This window comes from Macrotis lagotis, chromosome 4 (genome assembly GCF_037893015.1).
Source record: "Macrotis lagotis isolate mMagLag1 chromosome 4, bilby.v1.9.chrom.fasta, whole genome shotgun sequence".
NCBI lineage: Eukaryota > Metazoa > Chordata > Mammalia > Peramelemorphia > Peramelidae > Macrotis > Macrotis lagotis.
Window position 1 is genome coordinate 202,102,514 of NC_133661.1, and position 16,586 is coordinate 202,119,099.

At 37.5% G+C, this 16,586-nt stretch overlaps 1 protein-coding gene across 12 annotated transcripts in view; it reads left to right on the top strand.

Annotated features, from left to right (window-relative positions):
- Positions 1-16,586, top strand: part of MGA (MAX dimerization protein MGA) — a 230,191-nt gene that overhangs the window by 198,424 nt on the left and 15,181 nt on the right. For 6 of the 12 annotated variants that reach the window (XM_074235148.1, XM_074235149.1, XM_074235146.1 and 3 more), the window contains 6 exons: positions 4,945-5,017; positions 6,458-6,978; positions 9,434-9,728; positions 10,692-11,321; positions 13,384-13,677; positions 14,205-15,793. In XM_074235148.1, coding sequence (XP_074091249.1) covers positions 4,945-5,017; positions 6,458-6,978; positions 9,434-9,728; positions 10,692-11,321; positions 13,384-13,677; positions 14,205-15,793 — 3,402 coding nt within the window. Of the gene's footprint in view, positions 1-4,944; positions 5,018-6,457; positions 6,979-9,433; positions 9,729-10,691; positions 11,322-13,383; positions 13,678-14,204; positions 15,794-16,586 lie in introns of those variants that run through there. The other 6 variants (XM_074235151.1, XM_074235150.1, XM_074235152.1 and 3 more) reach the window with 6 other exon arrangements.

Consider the following 16,586-nt stretch of genomic DNA (forward strand, 5'->3'; position numbering starts at 1 on the left):
TTGAAATTCCCCCTGGTTCATTGAAAGTCCATCTTTTTCCCTGGAAGAGGACATTCAGCCTTGCTGGGTAGTTGATTCTCGGTTGCATTCTAAGCTCTTTTGCCTTCTGGTATATTATATTCCAAGCCCTATGAGCTTTTAATGTAGTTGCTGCTAAGTCCTGTGTGATCCTGACTGCAGCTCCATGATATTTGAACTGTGTCCTTCTGGCTGCTTGTAATATTTTCTCTTTGACTTGGGGAGTTCTGTAATTTGGCTATAATATTCCTAGGGGTTGGTTTTTTGGGATCTCTTTCTTGGGGGGATCGGTGGATTCTCTCCATTTCTATTTTGCCCTCTGCTTCTAGAATATCAGGGCAATTTTCCTGTAGTAATTCTTTGAAAATGATGTCAAGGCTCTTTCCTGATAATGACTTTCAGGTATTTCAATAATTTTTAAATTATCTTTCCTAAGTCTGTTTTCCATATCAGTTGTTTTTTCCAATGAGATAGTTTACATTTTCTTCTAATTTTTCATTTCTTTTTTTTTTTCATTTTGAAGTATTGATTCCTGATTTCTGGTAAATTCATCAATCTCCCTGAATTCTGTTCTTTGTCTGAAGGATTTTTTCTCCTCAGAGAGTTTTCTTTATCTCTTTTTTCCATCTGGCCAATTTTTCTTTTTAAAGCATTCTCCATAACTTTTTTGGACTGTTTTATCCATTTGACCTAAGCTGGTTTTTAGCATGCTATTTTCTTCAACATTTTTTTTGGATTTCCTTGACTAGGCTGCTGACTTCATTTTCATGTTTTTCCTGCATCTCTCTCATTTCTTTCCCCAGTTTTTCTTCTAACTCCCTCATTTGATTTTCAAAGTCTTTTTTGAGCTGTGTCATAGCCTGAGCCCAATTTCTGTTTTTCTCAGAGTCTTAAGATGCAGGAGCTTGTGTTTCCTCATCTTCAGACTGAGTATTTTGATCCTTGGACTCATTTGCACAATATTTCTCATGCTTGCTCATTTTCCCAGCCTTAGCCTGTTTTTGGGGGTGCTTCCTGAGCTTTTGGGACACTCCCACAAGGGTCTCATCATGTGTGAGGCTCTATCTTCCCTCCTGGTCTGTGAATGACCATATGCGCCCCCCTCTGCCACGGGGCTGAGGTGGAGGGGGCCCCTGCAGTTCTATGGGGGGCCTAGACTTCGATCAGGATCTGAATGTGGTCAAAGCCCCAGAGTCCTGTTCCAGGGGCAGAGGACAAAGGTCTGCAGTCTCTCTCTTCACTCCCCTCCCTAGGTTCAATGGGCTCATGCCCTGGGGGCTCCTGCTTACAGGCTCTGCCTGCTTCTGTTCCTGGATCTGGGCTGTGCCTGCCAAGCTGCTTGCTGTGTGCCCTGAGGGCTGGGCTCCACTGCTCGTTCTGGCAGAGGTCCCCTGCTGTTTCCCCCAGTTTGTGCCAGGTGCTCCCTGGGGTGTAGCTCAGGAGACTCCCCCGCTGCTGTGAGCCACCTCCCAGTGCCCTGGGGCTGCCTCCAGGAGGCTGTAGTTCTTTCCCTTTGGTTGGCCAGCCCTCTGGCAGGCCGCCCCTCCAACCCTGGGGAGCAGAGCCTTTCTCCTCTTTTCCAGGTTACCTTGAGTAGGAGAACTGCCTCCCTAGGTCCCTCTGTGGGTTCTGTCTCTCGAAAATTTACTTAGAGTCTTTAGCTTATGAGTTTTATGAGAGAGTGCCTAAGACTCGATCCTTTCTTGTCGCCATCTTGGCCCCGCCACCCAATTGAATTTTTTTAAACATGTCATAAATATGAGAGAATTGATTTCATTATTTCTTCTTGGTAATTCTGTTTCTGCCCTTTTTTGTTTGGCGTCTTTGCAAATCCAATATTCTGTTCATCTGTTTTTGTTTTCTAGCAGTTCCTCAAATCCTTTTTGTTAGTTAAAGATCCAGTTTTTTCATTGATGATCAGTTTTAACTTTGCATGATATATTTCTTTGGGTTTTATAGTTTGAGATCCTTTGATTTTTTAAAAAATATCTTTTCTATATTTTTTGTTTTCTCTAGGTTGTAGTAAAATTAAATTGGCATTTCTTCTTATACATTGAAGAAATGACTGCTTCTTTATTGACATTTTGAAATTTAGCCATTAAATATCTTTAAATTTTAAAGATGAGGTAATTTTTCTCTGTAAGCTGTTTTTCAATTCAATTGGTAGAACCTTATTTTCAATCAGAAGTTTATATTAATTCCTACTCTATAATATTCACGTTCTTTGAACTGTTATGTACTTCCAGGAGATCTATGTTCTCTAAGCATAGTGTCTTTGAGGTTAGTTTATACATAGAATTACTGTATTTTATCAGAACTAGTGCCTCTATTTTCTGTTTTTGAATTCCAATTCTAGTTCTCTTTCATAATCCCCGCTTCTTTGAAGACATTATCCAGATATTTTATCATTTTCTTTTTAAATTCTGCATTAAGTTATTTCTATCAATCTCTTTTCATTCTAAGTATCTTTTTAAGTCTGAAAACATATGTACTGTATCATATCTGAGTATCCTAGCTCTGCCAAAGAGTGATCTAGAAAAATATTTCCTTTTTGAAATTATACAGTGTTCTTACTTGATTGTATGTTGCAATATGCTAAGAGCTCAGACTACTATTTTAATTATGGAACAAAGAATTAGAAATTGAGGAAATTCTCATAAATTGGGTAATTACTGAACAAGGAGTGGCATATGCTTGTGAGAAGTAGTCATACTATAGGATAAAATGAGCTGAGCTGCATGCTTTCAGAAACACCTGGAAAGACTTACATGAACTGATGCAAAGTGAAAAGAATAGAATCAGGGCATCGTTGTACATTGTAACAACAGTATTGTATGCTGATCAACTGTGAATTACTTTAGCTATTCTCAGCAATACTAAGATCCACTCATCTAAGACAATTCTGAAGGATTCATTATAAAAGAAATGCTATCCATCACCAGAGAATGTATGAATACTTTTTTTTAATGAATACCATCTTTTTTTTTTTTTTTTAAGGATTTTGCAAGGCAAATGGGGTTAAGTGGCTTGCCCAAGGCCACACAGCTAGGTAATTATTAAGTGTCTGAGGACCAATTTGAACCCAGGTACTCCTGACTCCAGGGCTGGTGCTCTATCCACTGCGCCACCTAGCTGCCCCTATGAATACCATCTTAATACAAGTTGAAGCACACTTTTTTCGAACTTTATTTTTCTTTGGTTTTGTGTTTTTGTCTGTATTTTCTTTTACAACTTGAATAATATGCAAATATGTTTTACATGACTGAACATGTATAACCACTATCAAATTACTGCCCTGTCAATGAGGACAGAAGAAAGGGAGGGAGAAAGGTTAACTAAAAATGTAAAGAATATTTATTTGTGGAAAAAAATAAAATATTAACAAAGAATGGGGCAGCTAAGGTGGAGTGGTGGATAGAGCGCTGACCCTGGCATCAGGACCTGAGTTCAAATTCAGCCTCAGGCACTTAATACCTACTTAGCTGTGTGATCTTGGGTAAGTCATTTTGATGCTGGGAATTATAAGTCATTTTGATGCTGGGAATTATGGGCATAGGAGATGTGATTAGAAACAAATTTTGTGGATTGAAAAATATTGTCTGTGCTTCTTTGGGGAACTCTGTAGATCATAGTGACTCCATTGTTAAAATGTGAATTCATCCAGATGGAAGTGGCCTTGGCTTGTTCCCCTTCCTCCAGTATCTGGTTTCTAGCTATCTGACCTTGATGTGACAGGAAATTGGATTTAGAAGTCATGCACCTTGGGACAAGAAGGACGAGTACATAGGTTGCATATTGGATAATACCTGGAACCAGGTATTATTAAGACATCCAGAAGAGAAGCACAAGCCCCCTTTTCAACTCATCTTGACCCTACCCTTCCCCTTGCGAGGATGGTTGTCTCTTTCTTAGGCCACATGCTCCTGGCCTAGGTCTACTGGGTGAGCCATGGTTCCCTTTGCCATGTAGTCAGACTAAGCCAGCCCTTTTGACAGTCCTTTCTCTCTATCCCTGCCACCCCCCACCCCCACCCCCAAGCTCCTCCAGGAGGAGAAAAGGTTTTAATCTGTACATTTTGCAGGCTTCTATAATAAATTCCAAGCAGTTGTAAATCCCAGGGCTGTGTATGAATTCTTTCACCATTCAAAGAAACTCTCAGTCTTAAATTGCCAACCCCAAACCTTTTCACCATTCAAATCTTTCAATCTTAAATTTGGTGGAACTGATCATCCAGCAACAACCTACCACCATTGCCTTGCAAAAATCCTCCCCCCAACAAGAAAAGAATACTATTTTAAGCAATAAGAAACATTCTAATGGAAGAAGATAACATTCAAGGGACCCAAAAGGGGAAGGGAAATTTGAAGAGTGTGTTAGATACTAGCCCAGGTGCATTGGGCTGAAGTTCAGAAACTCAGAATCAAACTCAGAGAGAAATGAAAGTTAACCTTGGACTTTTCAGAGTGACAGCTCTGGGAGAAACTCACCAATGGGAAAAGAAATTCATCGTGGTAGAAGGGATTTTCAGGGTGAGGAGACCTCACTGTAGCCATTGAATGGTTATTTTTTCTAATTGAATCTTTGTACACAGAATGGTTTGGGATTGGAAGTGAGAATGCTTACTTGGGAGTCTTTGTATTTAAGGTATGAGGTTTTTATTTGGCATTTCTTATTTTGGTAAATCAGCCTATATATGGTTTATAATTCCTATTTCTAAGATTTTTGTGTTGGAGAAGTTGCAGAAAGCTATGAATTATTTCTCTATCTTGTTGGTCATATGATCTTTCATCTACTTTTAAAAATTACTTATGCTCCTTTGCTGTGACAGAAATGAACTCAAATATAATTTTTTTCAGTCTGTTAAGTTTGTGGATGCTAAGTAAATTTGCTTATTTTACTGTCTATTTTTCTCTAATCTCTCATTAGGAACATGATTCTGAACATCAGCCCATGAAACAGAATGTTTATGAAATGGAGAAGGATATTGATAAATCAGGAGGTACATACTAAAACTTGCTCTCATTGTGTGGTTCTCTTAAGTTGCAGTTAAATAAAGTAATTTGGGTCTTTGAAACAAGATTTAGTATATCTGACCCTTCACTTAATAAATGCACTAAGTTAAAATTATTGGTGGGTCTCTTTGTTTTCATATCACTTTAATTTCTCTGACTCTCTTGCTTCCTAATGGTAGTTATTCATTATGATAAAGATTAAAAAAGAGAGAAAAATAAAACAATAAAAATTTAGCAAAACTTAAGCAATGCGACAACCAAGTTCTTGATAGTCTATGTTCTGTACTTATGGTCTCTTTCTTTTTGCAAAGAAGGGAAGGAGGTACATTCCCACTTGGGGAGACTTTGGCCTGTTAACAATTTCTTATAACATTTAGTTTTGATTTTTTTGTTATTTCCATTTGTATTGTCAGCATAACGTATGTATGGCAGTGCTTTCATATTTACGTGTTTCTTTGTATTCTTCATATTCATCATTTCTTAGTTCAACATTAATCAATTCACATAACCACAATTTTTTTAAGCCATTCCCCAATAGATAGAAATCTTTGTTTTTATTTCTTTGCTTCTACAGAGGTAAATTCCCTATGCTTCAGTTAAAGTATTTTATTCCTCCAGTGGTGAAACAAGTTTTTTCGGGGAGGGGGGATACTGAAGTAGATTTCTTATGAGTTAGTCAGGGAGGAGAAGCATCTTTTCCAGTTTATTTTTATCCACTCTTTTCCTAGATTATAGTTGTTTTTCTGTAGGAGCTTATTTCCTTGGAAATGAAGAAGAAAGGGTGTGTCCTGGAGTAGGAAAAGGGTTCGGAGATTATTTCCAGCAAAGATAGCTACTAAAATACCTAAGTGATAAAGAGACAGTAGACTGGATTTTGTGGGACTATTGCTTATTAAAATCTACCTCTTTTTATTACACAGTGATAACTACACAGCAGATGAAGGGGAGACTTATCAGGAAATAGAAATGCAGGAATATTCTGTAGAAGCAATTTCAGAGCACCTTGTAGTAGGATCTTTTGAAAGTAGAATATGAAGCTTGTTGCCATAACAACATCTTTTTTGATCAGGACCAAACTCTTCATGTAGTAAATGACTAAACCTCATGCTTGATTTGCATTTATGAGTGGTATGACAAAACCTTTACCTTGGTTACAGATCTGGCAAAAAATTCTACAAACAATTTTACAGTTTAAAATTTCCTCTCAGTATGTAGATGGAAGTCTTTGTGACCTCCTCTTGGGGAAAGGGAAAACCTGTCCTAAAGTAGGAATTTGTGAGATTGACATTATCTATTTTAAAGACACATAGAGATGAAATACAGTATTCTGTTTGTCAGGTGCTTTTCTGAACTCTTAAAGAAAATATGAATTGATCACAGTTTAGCCTGAAGATGTTTTCTTAAAACCCATTTTAATTATTTGTCAGAAAAAAGCTGGAGATCCTCCTGCAATGAAGGGGAATCGTCTTCTACCTCCTACATGCATCAGACTTCACCTGGTGGGCCCACCAAATTGATAGAGATCATTTCAGACTGCAATTGGGAAGAAGATCGAAACAAGATCTTGAGCATTTTATCCCAGCACATCAATAGCAACATGCCACCACAGTCCCTCAAGGTGGGGAGCTTCATTATTGAGTTGGCTTCTCAGAGAAAGAGTCGGGGTGAAAAGAATCCTCCCATTTATTCTTCTCGGGTGAAAATATCTATGCCATCATGCCAAGATCGGGATGATACAGCAGAAAACTCTGACTCAGAGACTCCTGATGGTTCACCATCACACAGAAAAGCAGATGATACCACCTTTGAACAGACCAATGCCCTAGAAGCACTGAGGGAAAAACTGCACGGAGGCAAAGCTCTGCCTTTCTATGCTGGACTTTCTCCTGCGGGGAAGCTAGTGGCCTATAAACAAAAACCCAGTTCAAGGACCTCAGGACTGATAGAGGTGAGTACTATCTTTAATCTGTCTATAGCACTTGTTATTTAACTTGGAAATCATCTGCTTTTTTATGGCCCTTTGTGGTCCTAATGCTATTCTTATATCTGGTAGCTGGGTGGCAAGTAATCATGTCTTTCATAAATGACGAAAGCCAGGCCTTAGCTAGAGGCATGAATTGACTAAAATCATAGTGGAAGTTAATAACAAAGCCAGAAATAGCTGTAGATACCTGTCTCATATGTTAGGTTGCATTTTCTTTTTGATTTTCCTGTGAACTTCTTTTTACTACCAGCAAGATTAATAGTATAGTCTGTACTATAATTTATTGCTAATAAGTCAATTGTTAATCCATCTTTAGAATAGGAAATTTTATTGAATGGTTGAATTTGACATATTCATTCCTAGAATAGGAAATCAATGTATATTTTGAGATATTTGGGTGGTTTTTTAAAAATTTGAGTAACTGTCAAATTTGATAGGTTTTTGTTTTTTCTAAGACTTCCACACAAGATGAACTTTAAGTTAATCATGTATCATTCTGACTTATGACACAGGATTAATTGCTTGTGTGGAAGTTGTCATTTCAAACGTTTTTGGCCGATGTTATCCTTTGCAAAATCAAATAGGAAGCCAGATGTTGTTTTAGTAAAACTCAAGAGGTGGAGAATTTTCTAATAGAAACTGAAGGGCTGTTTTTCTTCAATATATCTACCTTTTAGCTGCTACTGATCACATGACAGAATCTGTTTGCTACAGGCCTCTTTCATGGCCTGACTATTCTAGTCTTTGTGATATGGATGAGGAAAAGTATAGCCTGCAAACACAAGCATGCCCTGCCTAATATTGATTGCTTTTACAAAAATAATAGGTGAAATGGGCAATTAGTTCCATAGGAGCATAGTTCTGAATGATCAATTTAAACTTAAAATTTTATGGTAAAATTTTGTAGTAGTTTCGTATTAGTTACATTTCTGAGAAAGAGTTTGAATAGGGAACAATGTTATGTAGGATATGCTCATGATAACTTTAAGTGTTATGGATATTGAGTTATCTGAGTGCCTTACATTCATATTTATTAACTATTTCTCAGGATGTTTCTCAAAAGAGAATCTGAGTCTTCTCTTTTACCCTAATGATTTTACAGATTGATAAAATTGAAGCAAAGTGATCTCTTGTCTAAGGTCTCAAGTTGAGAGTTTCATTGCCCTGAGAGCTGATTACCGAAGTCTTTTTCTTCGCTAAATCATTAGACTCTTTTGGGAAGCCAGAACATTTAGGCAGGTTGGCAGGTCAATGTAATCTGCACTTTTGAAGTTGCCAAATGGTCTTTAGGGGATGTTCTTTAGGAGCAAATCATAAATAAAGCATAGGCAATTTACATTGAGATTCATAGTAAGAAAGGAAAATCCTAGTCTTTATTATTAAATTTGAGTTAGACTTTCTTGATCTTTTCTCTTCTTAATATTTCTGGGACCAACCCTGATTATTTAAAATGTCAGTGGTCAGAATTTTTAGCATGAGAAATTGTGTTAGCTGTTTCTTATTTTTTTTTCCTTATTCATTTTATTTTGATGAGGGGACAGGAGTTATTTTCTTCAACATGATAGATGGAAAAAAATGGAGGCACAAAAAGTAGTGCCTCTTATTTAAAGTCACTTAATAAATTAATAAAACAATAGGGAGAGAAGCATTTTATCTCTTAACTTCCAGCAAAACTTTCTTGGGTGCTCTTATTATAATGATAACCTATTTCTTTAACCTAAGCAGTGGGGTTAATCATTACAGTATACTCTTTTTTTCTAACTCCCATCACTACTCCTAGTTTGAGTTTCAGATGTCCTAGGTTGAATTTCAGATAGTTGTCTTATTATTAGCCCAAGCTTTATTAAAGCTTAAAGATACCTTGAGAATAAAAAGGATTATTTCAGATTTTTCCCAGCTTAAAACTGATTTGACTTAGCAAGTTAAACTCTAGAGGCCTTATTAGTTACAGTGAGGTTGAACATAAGAGGTAACAGAATGAATGCCTGTGGTATTCTGCAAAAGAGAGCCTCAGTAGGACTTTCTAGTACTCTCTAAAGAAACTTTCAGGAACATAATTCATTTCCCTCTTTCTGGCAGTTAAATTATTGGAGCATAGTTGCTTGTTAGCAAGCAAAAATCCTGTTTGATTTGATATCATTTCTTCCCAATTGCAAAGCTGAGAAATAAGTAGCATCTAAGATTCTTTTTTTTCAATCACCAAGTAGATGCCAGAAATATGTTTAAATAACATATTCTCTCTCACCTCTTGCTTAGTACTCAGATCATCCTGAGTAAAAAGAGTCTAATTTTTCCTTTTTAAATTTGAAAAAAGACCCAATGAAGTAGTTTTTTTTTTTTTAAAGCATCACTTGTCGAGGGAGGTGAGCTAGCAAGAGAATTTTATTTTTACAGAATTTCTCTTTGCCACTTGTTTCAGGTTAATGGTAAAAGTTACCCGCAGGCTAAGTTGCTATTGGGACAGATGGGGGCATTGCATCCAGCCAATAGGCTAGCTGCATATATCACAGGCAGGTTGCGACCCTCAGTCCTGGACCTCTCAACCCTCAGTACTGTCATCTCCAAGGTAGCATCCAATGCCAAGGTGGCTGCATCCAGGATACCACGCACCCAGGTGCCTTCGCCATCCACTTCCCAAACGATGTCCTCCAGCACTACGACAGCCTCCACGATGACGACTCTGAAGGCGTTCGTCCCAGCACAGAGGCCAATTGGTAAGTTGGAACTTATTTGTCTTTCTATGTGTTTTGAAGCTAAGTATTTGGAGTTTAGGTGCAGATAGAGAAGCTATGGAAATTGGGAACAAGAATTAAATGTTCTTGTTATCTGTTTTGCATAATATTTTTCCTTTTTATGATCTCTTATGCAGTGTTGTTATTGACTAGAGCACCATATGATTTGACTTGTTATTAATGTCATGAACTTGACTTAGATTAGGAACTACCCCTTTGTACATGTTGTTTGCAGTTCTTTGGATCACTAGGAATATTAGATTCAGCAATATTCTGTTAGATTCAGAAGTTGTTGATAATGCTGATTGCTAGAATACATTGAGAGCTCTCTGAATTGGCCAAAAGTTGAAGTTGTGCCAAGGGAAGATGTATTGTGTTTCTTGACGGTATCTCATTTTCACTTATTAAAGCTTAGCTTTACTTGATAGTAAAAATTCAGTCTTTTGCTTTTTTCTCAAAGAAGGATATATGTATGGTTCAGGAATATGAAGGCTCTAGTCCTGATATTCAAGAGTCAGGCAGTGAAGGAGGTGGAGGTGCTGGGATAGGAGGAAGGTGGTGAAGAAAATCTTACGTAAGAGTTATAAGAAAAAAATCCCTTGGGTTTTCATGCTGCTTCTGTTCCATCTAATAAGTTTGTATACTGCTTTGTTGTATTGTCTTTCTAGTGTCACAACAGCCTGAATCTTTTACATGACCAGAAAAATAAGTTAATTAGGCAGGCTGAAAAAAAGTCCTGTTCTCTTAGTAGTACAAGGGGGTTGGACATCAAAGAGAATTATATTAAACTTTCATGGGTGGAAATTGGCATGTGTAATGCAGGTAGGTGGTACCTATAAAAAAATTGACCCAACATGGTGTAAGAAGTGTTATCAAACACAGTCACTCAGAGGGTGAAGGATGGAAGCCTGTTGAAATTTTTCACCTGCAAATTTTTATTTGCAGCAGTTCGACCCTCTCCTGGTGGTGTGTTCACACAGTTTGTGATGAGTAAAGTTGGAGCCCTGCAGCAGAAGATACCTGGCGTTAGCACACCCCAACCCCTAACAGGGCCACAGAAGTTCAGTATCAGGCCTTCTCCAGTAATGGTCGTCACACCTGTGGTTTCTTCCAAGCCATCTCAGGTGTGCAACCTTGTGACGGAACCAGTCACTACCACTACCCCTCAAGTATCTTTAGAAAGTATTACTACTGTGACATCTCCTGTGACTGCTGTTTCCAGCTTGGGAACTAAAGAAACTACTCATTCTCCTTCTGGCACCACCTCTGCAGGGACTGTTGAGATCTCTGAAACTAGCGTCAGCACCCCTATTACACCCACCCTGCCTTCAACCACTGTGAACATTACCAAAGCTACTGGGATAGCTGCCCCTATAACTACCATTGCTTTACCTAAATCTATAGTATCTTCACCAACCATCACTCTTCCTGTTGCTTCCACTGCCTCCACCCCTGTAGTCATAGTGACCACAGCTGCATCTTCCTCCGTGGTGACCACACCAACTTCATCTCTTGGCTCTGTTCCTATTATACTCTCGGGAATTAATGCAAGTCCACCAGTGAGCCAGAGACCAGGTAAGGCTTGGATGCTATTAGCTGATATATTTATAAATGTTTTTTTTTTTTAATCACTTTTGTGCTTTGGATTGTAGATGTCAAGGGAGAAAGTATAGAAAATGGAGGACTTTAATAGGCGTAGAATCCTACTAATTCCTATCAAATGCTTTAATTTCACAGCATTAACTGATAGACTGTATGAAGTTTTTCTTGATGGTTTGGTCAAATGAATTCTTAATGGAAATTTCGTTTTCACTTTTTGTTTAAAACTTAATCAGCAAGTATTTATTAAGGGCCTATTCTGTGCCAGACAGTAGCATGTGATTTGATTGTTCAGAAGGGAAACAAGATGATTAAAGTAAGCATCTTTGAAAAATATGTATCTTGATCATACTAGGTTCACTGCTTCTCATGGTGGCAGTTCTGCTTTAGTTACTAATTTTCTTCCTTATTTTTTAATTTAGTGACAGTATATTCCCTCACAGCTTAAATCCCTGAAAGTTTACTAAAATGTGACTAGCTAAAGGGGTCAGTGATTGAACCAGAAGCAGAATGTTGAGGGTATATGTAATTCTTAGGGTTTTTTTCCTCCATATACCAATAAACATGGGAATTATAGTTGAGCTGTTGTAGTTTTGGAAGTGGAACCATTGGTTGTGTGTGTGTGGAACCATAAAGGAGTGTTAATTCAAATTCAGCCACCTAGATTCTCTTATGATTTTTTCCACAGTGAACCTCTGCCAAACATCTAGGTTTCTTTTTCTTTCCTTCTCCTTGCCCCTCCTCCACCCCACCCCCCATTTATAGAAAAGATAAAACATTTTTATAGGAGAAAAGAATTTATACATTTCAATAGGTTTTGAATAATTTACCAGATTAAAATGGAATCCCAAGTAAGTAATGCCTAATGATAGTTTTAAATTTTGTAAAATAATTTCTGTTTTGAAAAGGAAATACTACTTTTTGCCTTTCAGTCAAATTGGTCTTAGTGTTTCTTCTTGTCAAAGCAGTTTTATTTCTGTAATATACAAATTGTTATCTCAAGGATGTGGTTTTTCTTTTAGCAGCTTGAATGTAATTATTTATCAACTGAAATAAGCATTTCTGATGTTGGTCATTGTTAGTTCTGGTTAATTTGATTTCCTCCTTTAAAGTAATGGTTAGGTTCAATTTTATTTCTGTTGATTATTAGCAGTTTTCTGCTCTTCTTCAGCCTGGTAGTTAATTATGTAACTCATTTCTTTACAACTAATTTTATATCTAAATTTAATCCCATAATTTTGGATAAAACATTAAAAGCTCTCCCATAATTTGTTTTTAACTATCTTAAATCAGTTGTACTTAAGTATTGTAACCATCTCTCCTGTTTTTTTTTTTTTCACATCATATCTCACCTTTTCTTGTTCAGCCTCTATGTAGCTTTCAAACCCCTTTAGCTTTATGTCTTCACTTGGATTACTCCCTGGATTCTTTTAACAGGTGGAATCCCCCCCCCTTTTTGAAAATGCTTCTGAAATATCTTAAAATTACTGCCCAATGTCAAAATGAATTATGATATTAGCTACTTTTACACTCAAATTAGTGCTCCTGTTTTCATCTGTGAATTTGAGTCAAGTATGTTCCTTGTGATTTTACATTACTGATATGCATGCACAGTGCCACCAAGCTTCAAGCAGTTCTTTACACTAATGCAAGTATGAAGGATTTGTAAATTCTAAATTCCTACTTATACTCTAAAAAGAACCCAAATTTTATGACTTTTGAGTTTCTTACAGAATCATTATCGCTCAATGAGTGTCCTTCCTAACAGCAGATAATTTTCCTTTTAAACATTCTAAATATATTTTTCAGCAAAGTCTATAACTTTTTAAACTTAAAAATTATATCTGGAAGGTATTATATGGTATTACAGAGCCATAGTTCTGTGAAAGGTCTATCCAGAGCTTTAAAATTTTCCCAATTTCATAATTTAAACATTTTGAAAGGCAATTTATAGTTGGATTGGAAACCATGGCATTAATGGTTCCTCTTTGTGAGGAAAGAAGGTTGGGATACCATGTATCTATTCCTTGTTTTTCAGAAAATGTTCCTCAGATTCCAATGGCTACCTCTCCAGTCTCTCCTAGCCCAGAAAAGCGTGCTGGACCTCGCCTACTTTTGATCCCTATGCAACAAGGCTCTCCTGGTCTTCGACCTCTCCAAAACATGCAACTTGTTCAGGGTCAGAGGATGCTCCTGCAACCTGTCAGGAGCCCTAGTGGAATGAACCTGTTCAGACACCCCAATGGTCAGATTGTCCAGCTTGTTCCTTTGCAGCAGGTGCGAGGCTCTAGTACACAGCCCAACTTACAGCCTGTTATGCTTCGGAACCCAGGTACAAGAGTCATTTTCATAAATATTTCAGGACAATTGCATTTTTTTCTTTCTCAAATTATTTGAATGGAATTAGTACTGTGTATCTTGTTTGGAATAGAAAAGCATTTAAGTGCCTATTTTGTACTCAGCACAATGCTGAGTGCTGGAGGTAATGGTAGGAAGCTGAGATGGGGGCACCTAGGTGGCACAGTTGAAAAAACACCCACTCTGAGACAGGAAGATCTGAGTTCAAATTCAGCCTCAAACGCTTACTAGATGTGACTCTGGACAAATCCCTTAACCCTGATTGCCTCCAAAAAATAAAAGTTAAGAAAGACCCTCAAGCAGCTCATGTTCTAATTGAGGGAGATGAAAGGTCAGGTAGTACTTTATCAAAAAGAGTAGCAAATTAAGACCCTAGGAAATGCAGATTTTGTTGTAATGAGTGAGGTGTATGTGCTTTGAACCCCTCAGAAAGTGACATGTCCTGTTCAAGAAAAGAGTCTATTTGGGGAATGACAGTTTGTCATTTCATTTTTCTTGTAGGAGCTGCAGTTGGAATCCGCTTGCCTACACCTTCCAAACCTACTGAAACACCACCTGCTTCTGCCTCTCCTTCAACTTTCTCAACCATGAGTCCCATGATTCAGACTGTTGGCTCTTCTCCACCTATGAATTTAATTACTCAGGCATCATCTGTGCTTTCCACTGTGCCTAACTTTGTGTCTCAATCTGGTACCTTGACCTTGAGGATATCCCCTCCTGGAGCAGGTAGTTTTGCAAGTCAGACAGTCTCAGAATCCAAAATAACTTACAGCTCAGGTGGGCAGCCAGTTGGCACAGCTAGTCTCATTCCTCTCCAGTCTGGTAGTTTTGCTTTGCTGCAGCTCCCAGGACAGAAGCCGGTTCCCAACTCAATTATTCAGCATGTTGCTTCACTGCAGATGAAACGAGAGTCTCAGAATCTGGATCAGAAAGATGAAGCAACTTCTTTGAAGCAGGATAGTCATAAAAAGACCTTACATCTAGAAGGAGGTGTCCTAGAGTCAGAGAATGATTTAGGATTAGAAGGAGAATTACGTGGTAGGACTGAGGCACCTTTGACTGATATAGTAAAGCAAGAGCAAACTGCTACTGCCTCTGAGGTAGCTCAGAAAGATCTCCAAGGAAGTGAAGGTGGTTCTTCAAATAAAGATCCACTTTTACAAGAAGATATTCCTGCTGATGTCATATCCTCAGACCATTCCTACATCAGTGGGTCACGGACAAATGAAGGCAATAAAGAGGCTAATGAAGAGAAAGAGAAATGCAATCTCAGTTCAGAAGAAAAAATGAATGAGGTTCCAGAGGGTAAATGTATTCCCCAAGAAATCAACAGTAAAGCAGTTCAAACAATAAACAATGTACAGCTGAAAAACTCTAATGTTCAAGGAGAGACATCTCAATTGGAAAGTGTAAATGAGGAGCAGAGAGGCATAAAGAACCCAGAAGAGAAACTGATGAATAGTGAACTCTCAACTGACTCTGTAGAAGACAAATTATCCAGGAGCAAAGTGGCACAGGAAGAATTGACAGCCCAGCCTGAAGCAAAAGAGAAGGATTGTGGGATTTCCCAAGAGAAAAGAAGTATCATAAGGGAAAGTCAAGAAAACCAGCTGAAGGAGAATTTGGTCCAGAAATGTGGTGATATTTCAAGAGAACATATGCAAGCTGGAGATGAGCATTTGATTGAAGGAACTGAGGCAAGTCAGGAAAACTCTAATGTGCTTGGTCAGAAGCAAGGCTCTTCTGGCTTGTTGGAGGAAAGTGAAATTGCTAAGAGCACCAGAAATTTTAATGTTGAATCCGATACTTTGAACAAAATTCCCAATTCTGCAGCTTTTCCAACTGTTCCTCAAGTGGTTGAAAGAGCCCGCAAAGGGGATAAAGTTATTCAAAGTCATTTGCTCCTTCCAGGAGAACAAATACAACAACTAAAGCAAAAGAAGAAGGGTGGGCGAGCCATTGTTGACCTCCCTGTTTCAGATATGGAAGAAGAGGAAGAGGAGGAGGAGGAGAAAACTGATGATTCTGCTGATGATCTGGTTGATGGCATCTCTGACTACCAGAGTGAAGAAGTTGAAGAAATAGAAAAGGTGACGAACCCCTTTTTGTTTTGACTACAAAGTTTCCAGTTCAGTAGTTTGATACAGCCAATATCTTCTTCAGAGGATCACCAAGAACTTATTGAAGAGTGATGTCTTTAATTAGTTGTTTAAACTTAGGTCATAAGTAAATAAATTATTTTTCTATTTTTTAGTCCATGCTGTCAGGCAACAAATATAGATTGCTCAACATATTAAGAGTACATTTTTGACCCTTATTTGAATATTTGAAATGGTTGAAAAATATTTTGGCTGAGACTTTGTGATAATAGTTACACTAACAAATTATGGGTGTTTTTTCCAAATTATTTTTTAATTTGGTATTATTGCGCTTCAGGACTATTTTTTATATAAGTCTTAGTGTTGATATCAAAGCTGTATTGGTATAGGACCCACCTACCTCCATTTCTAATAAATGAGTTCTTTTTACATTGGAACATGTATTTTTTAAATATGGGGTAACCATTTAGTCTTAATTTTGCCATAATGATTTTTCAACTTCTCTTTAAGAGCTTTAATTCTTTCTTCCTCTGAGTTTTAATTATCATTCTCTTTAACTTAGTGTATTTTTTAAAAATATTTTTCTTACTAAACAGTAGCTGCTACCATAGAGTCAAATTAGGGACTTGAAGCAAAGCCTGAGATTTTTCTGAATAAACTTTAGCTAAATACCTAGACTTTCCATCCCCACTCTACCCTTCTTTTTAGCAGTTAGCTGCTTACACTAGATATATTCTATTTGAAGCTGTTTAATTCACCCCTTCTCTCTTTTTTTTTATCCATT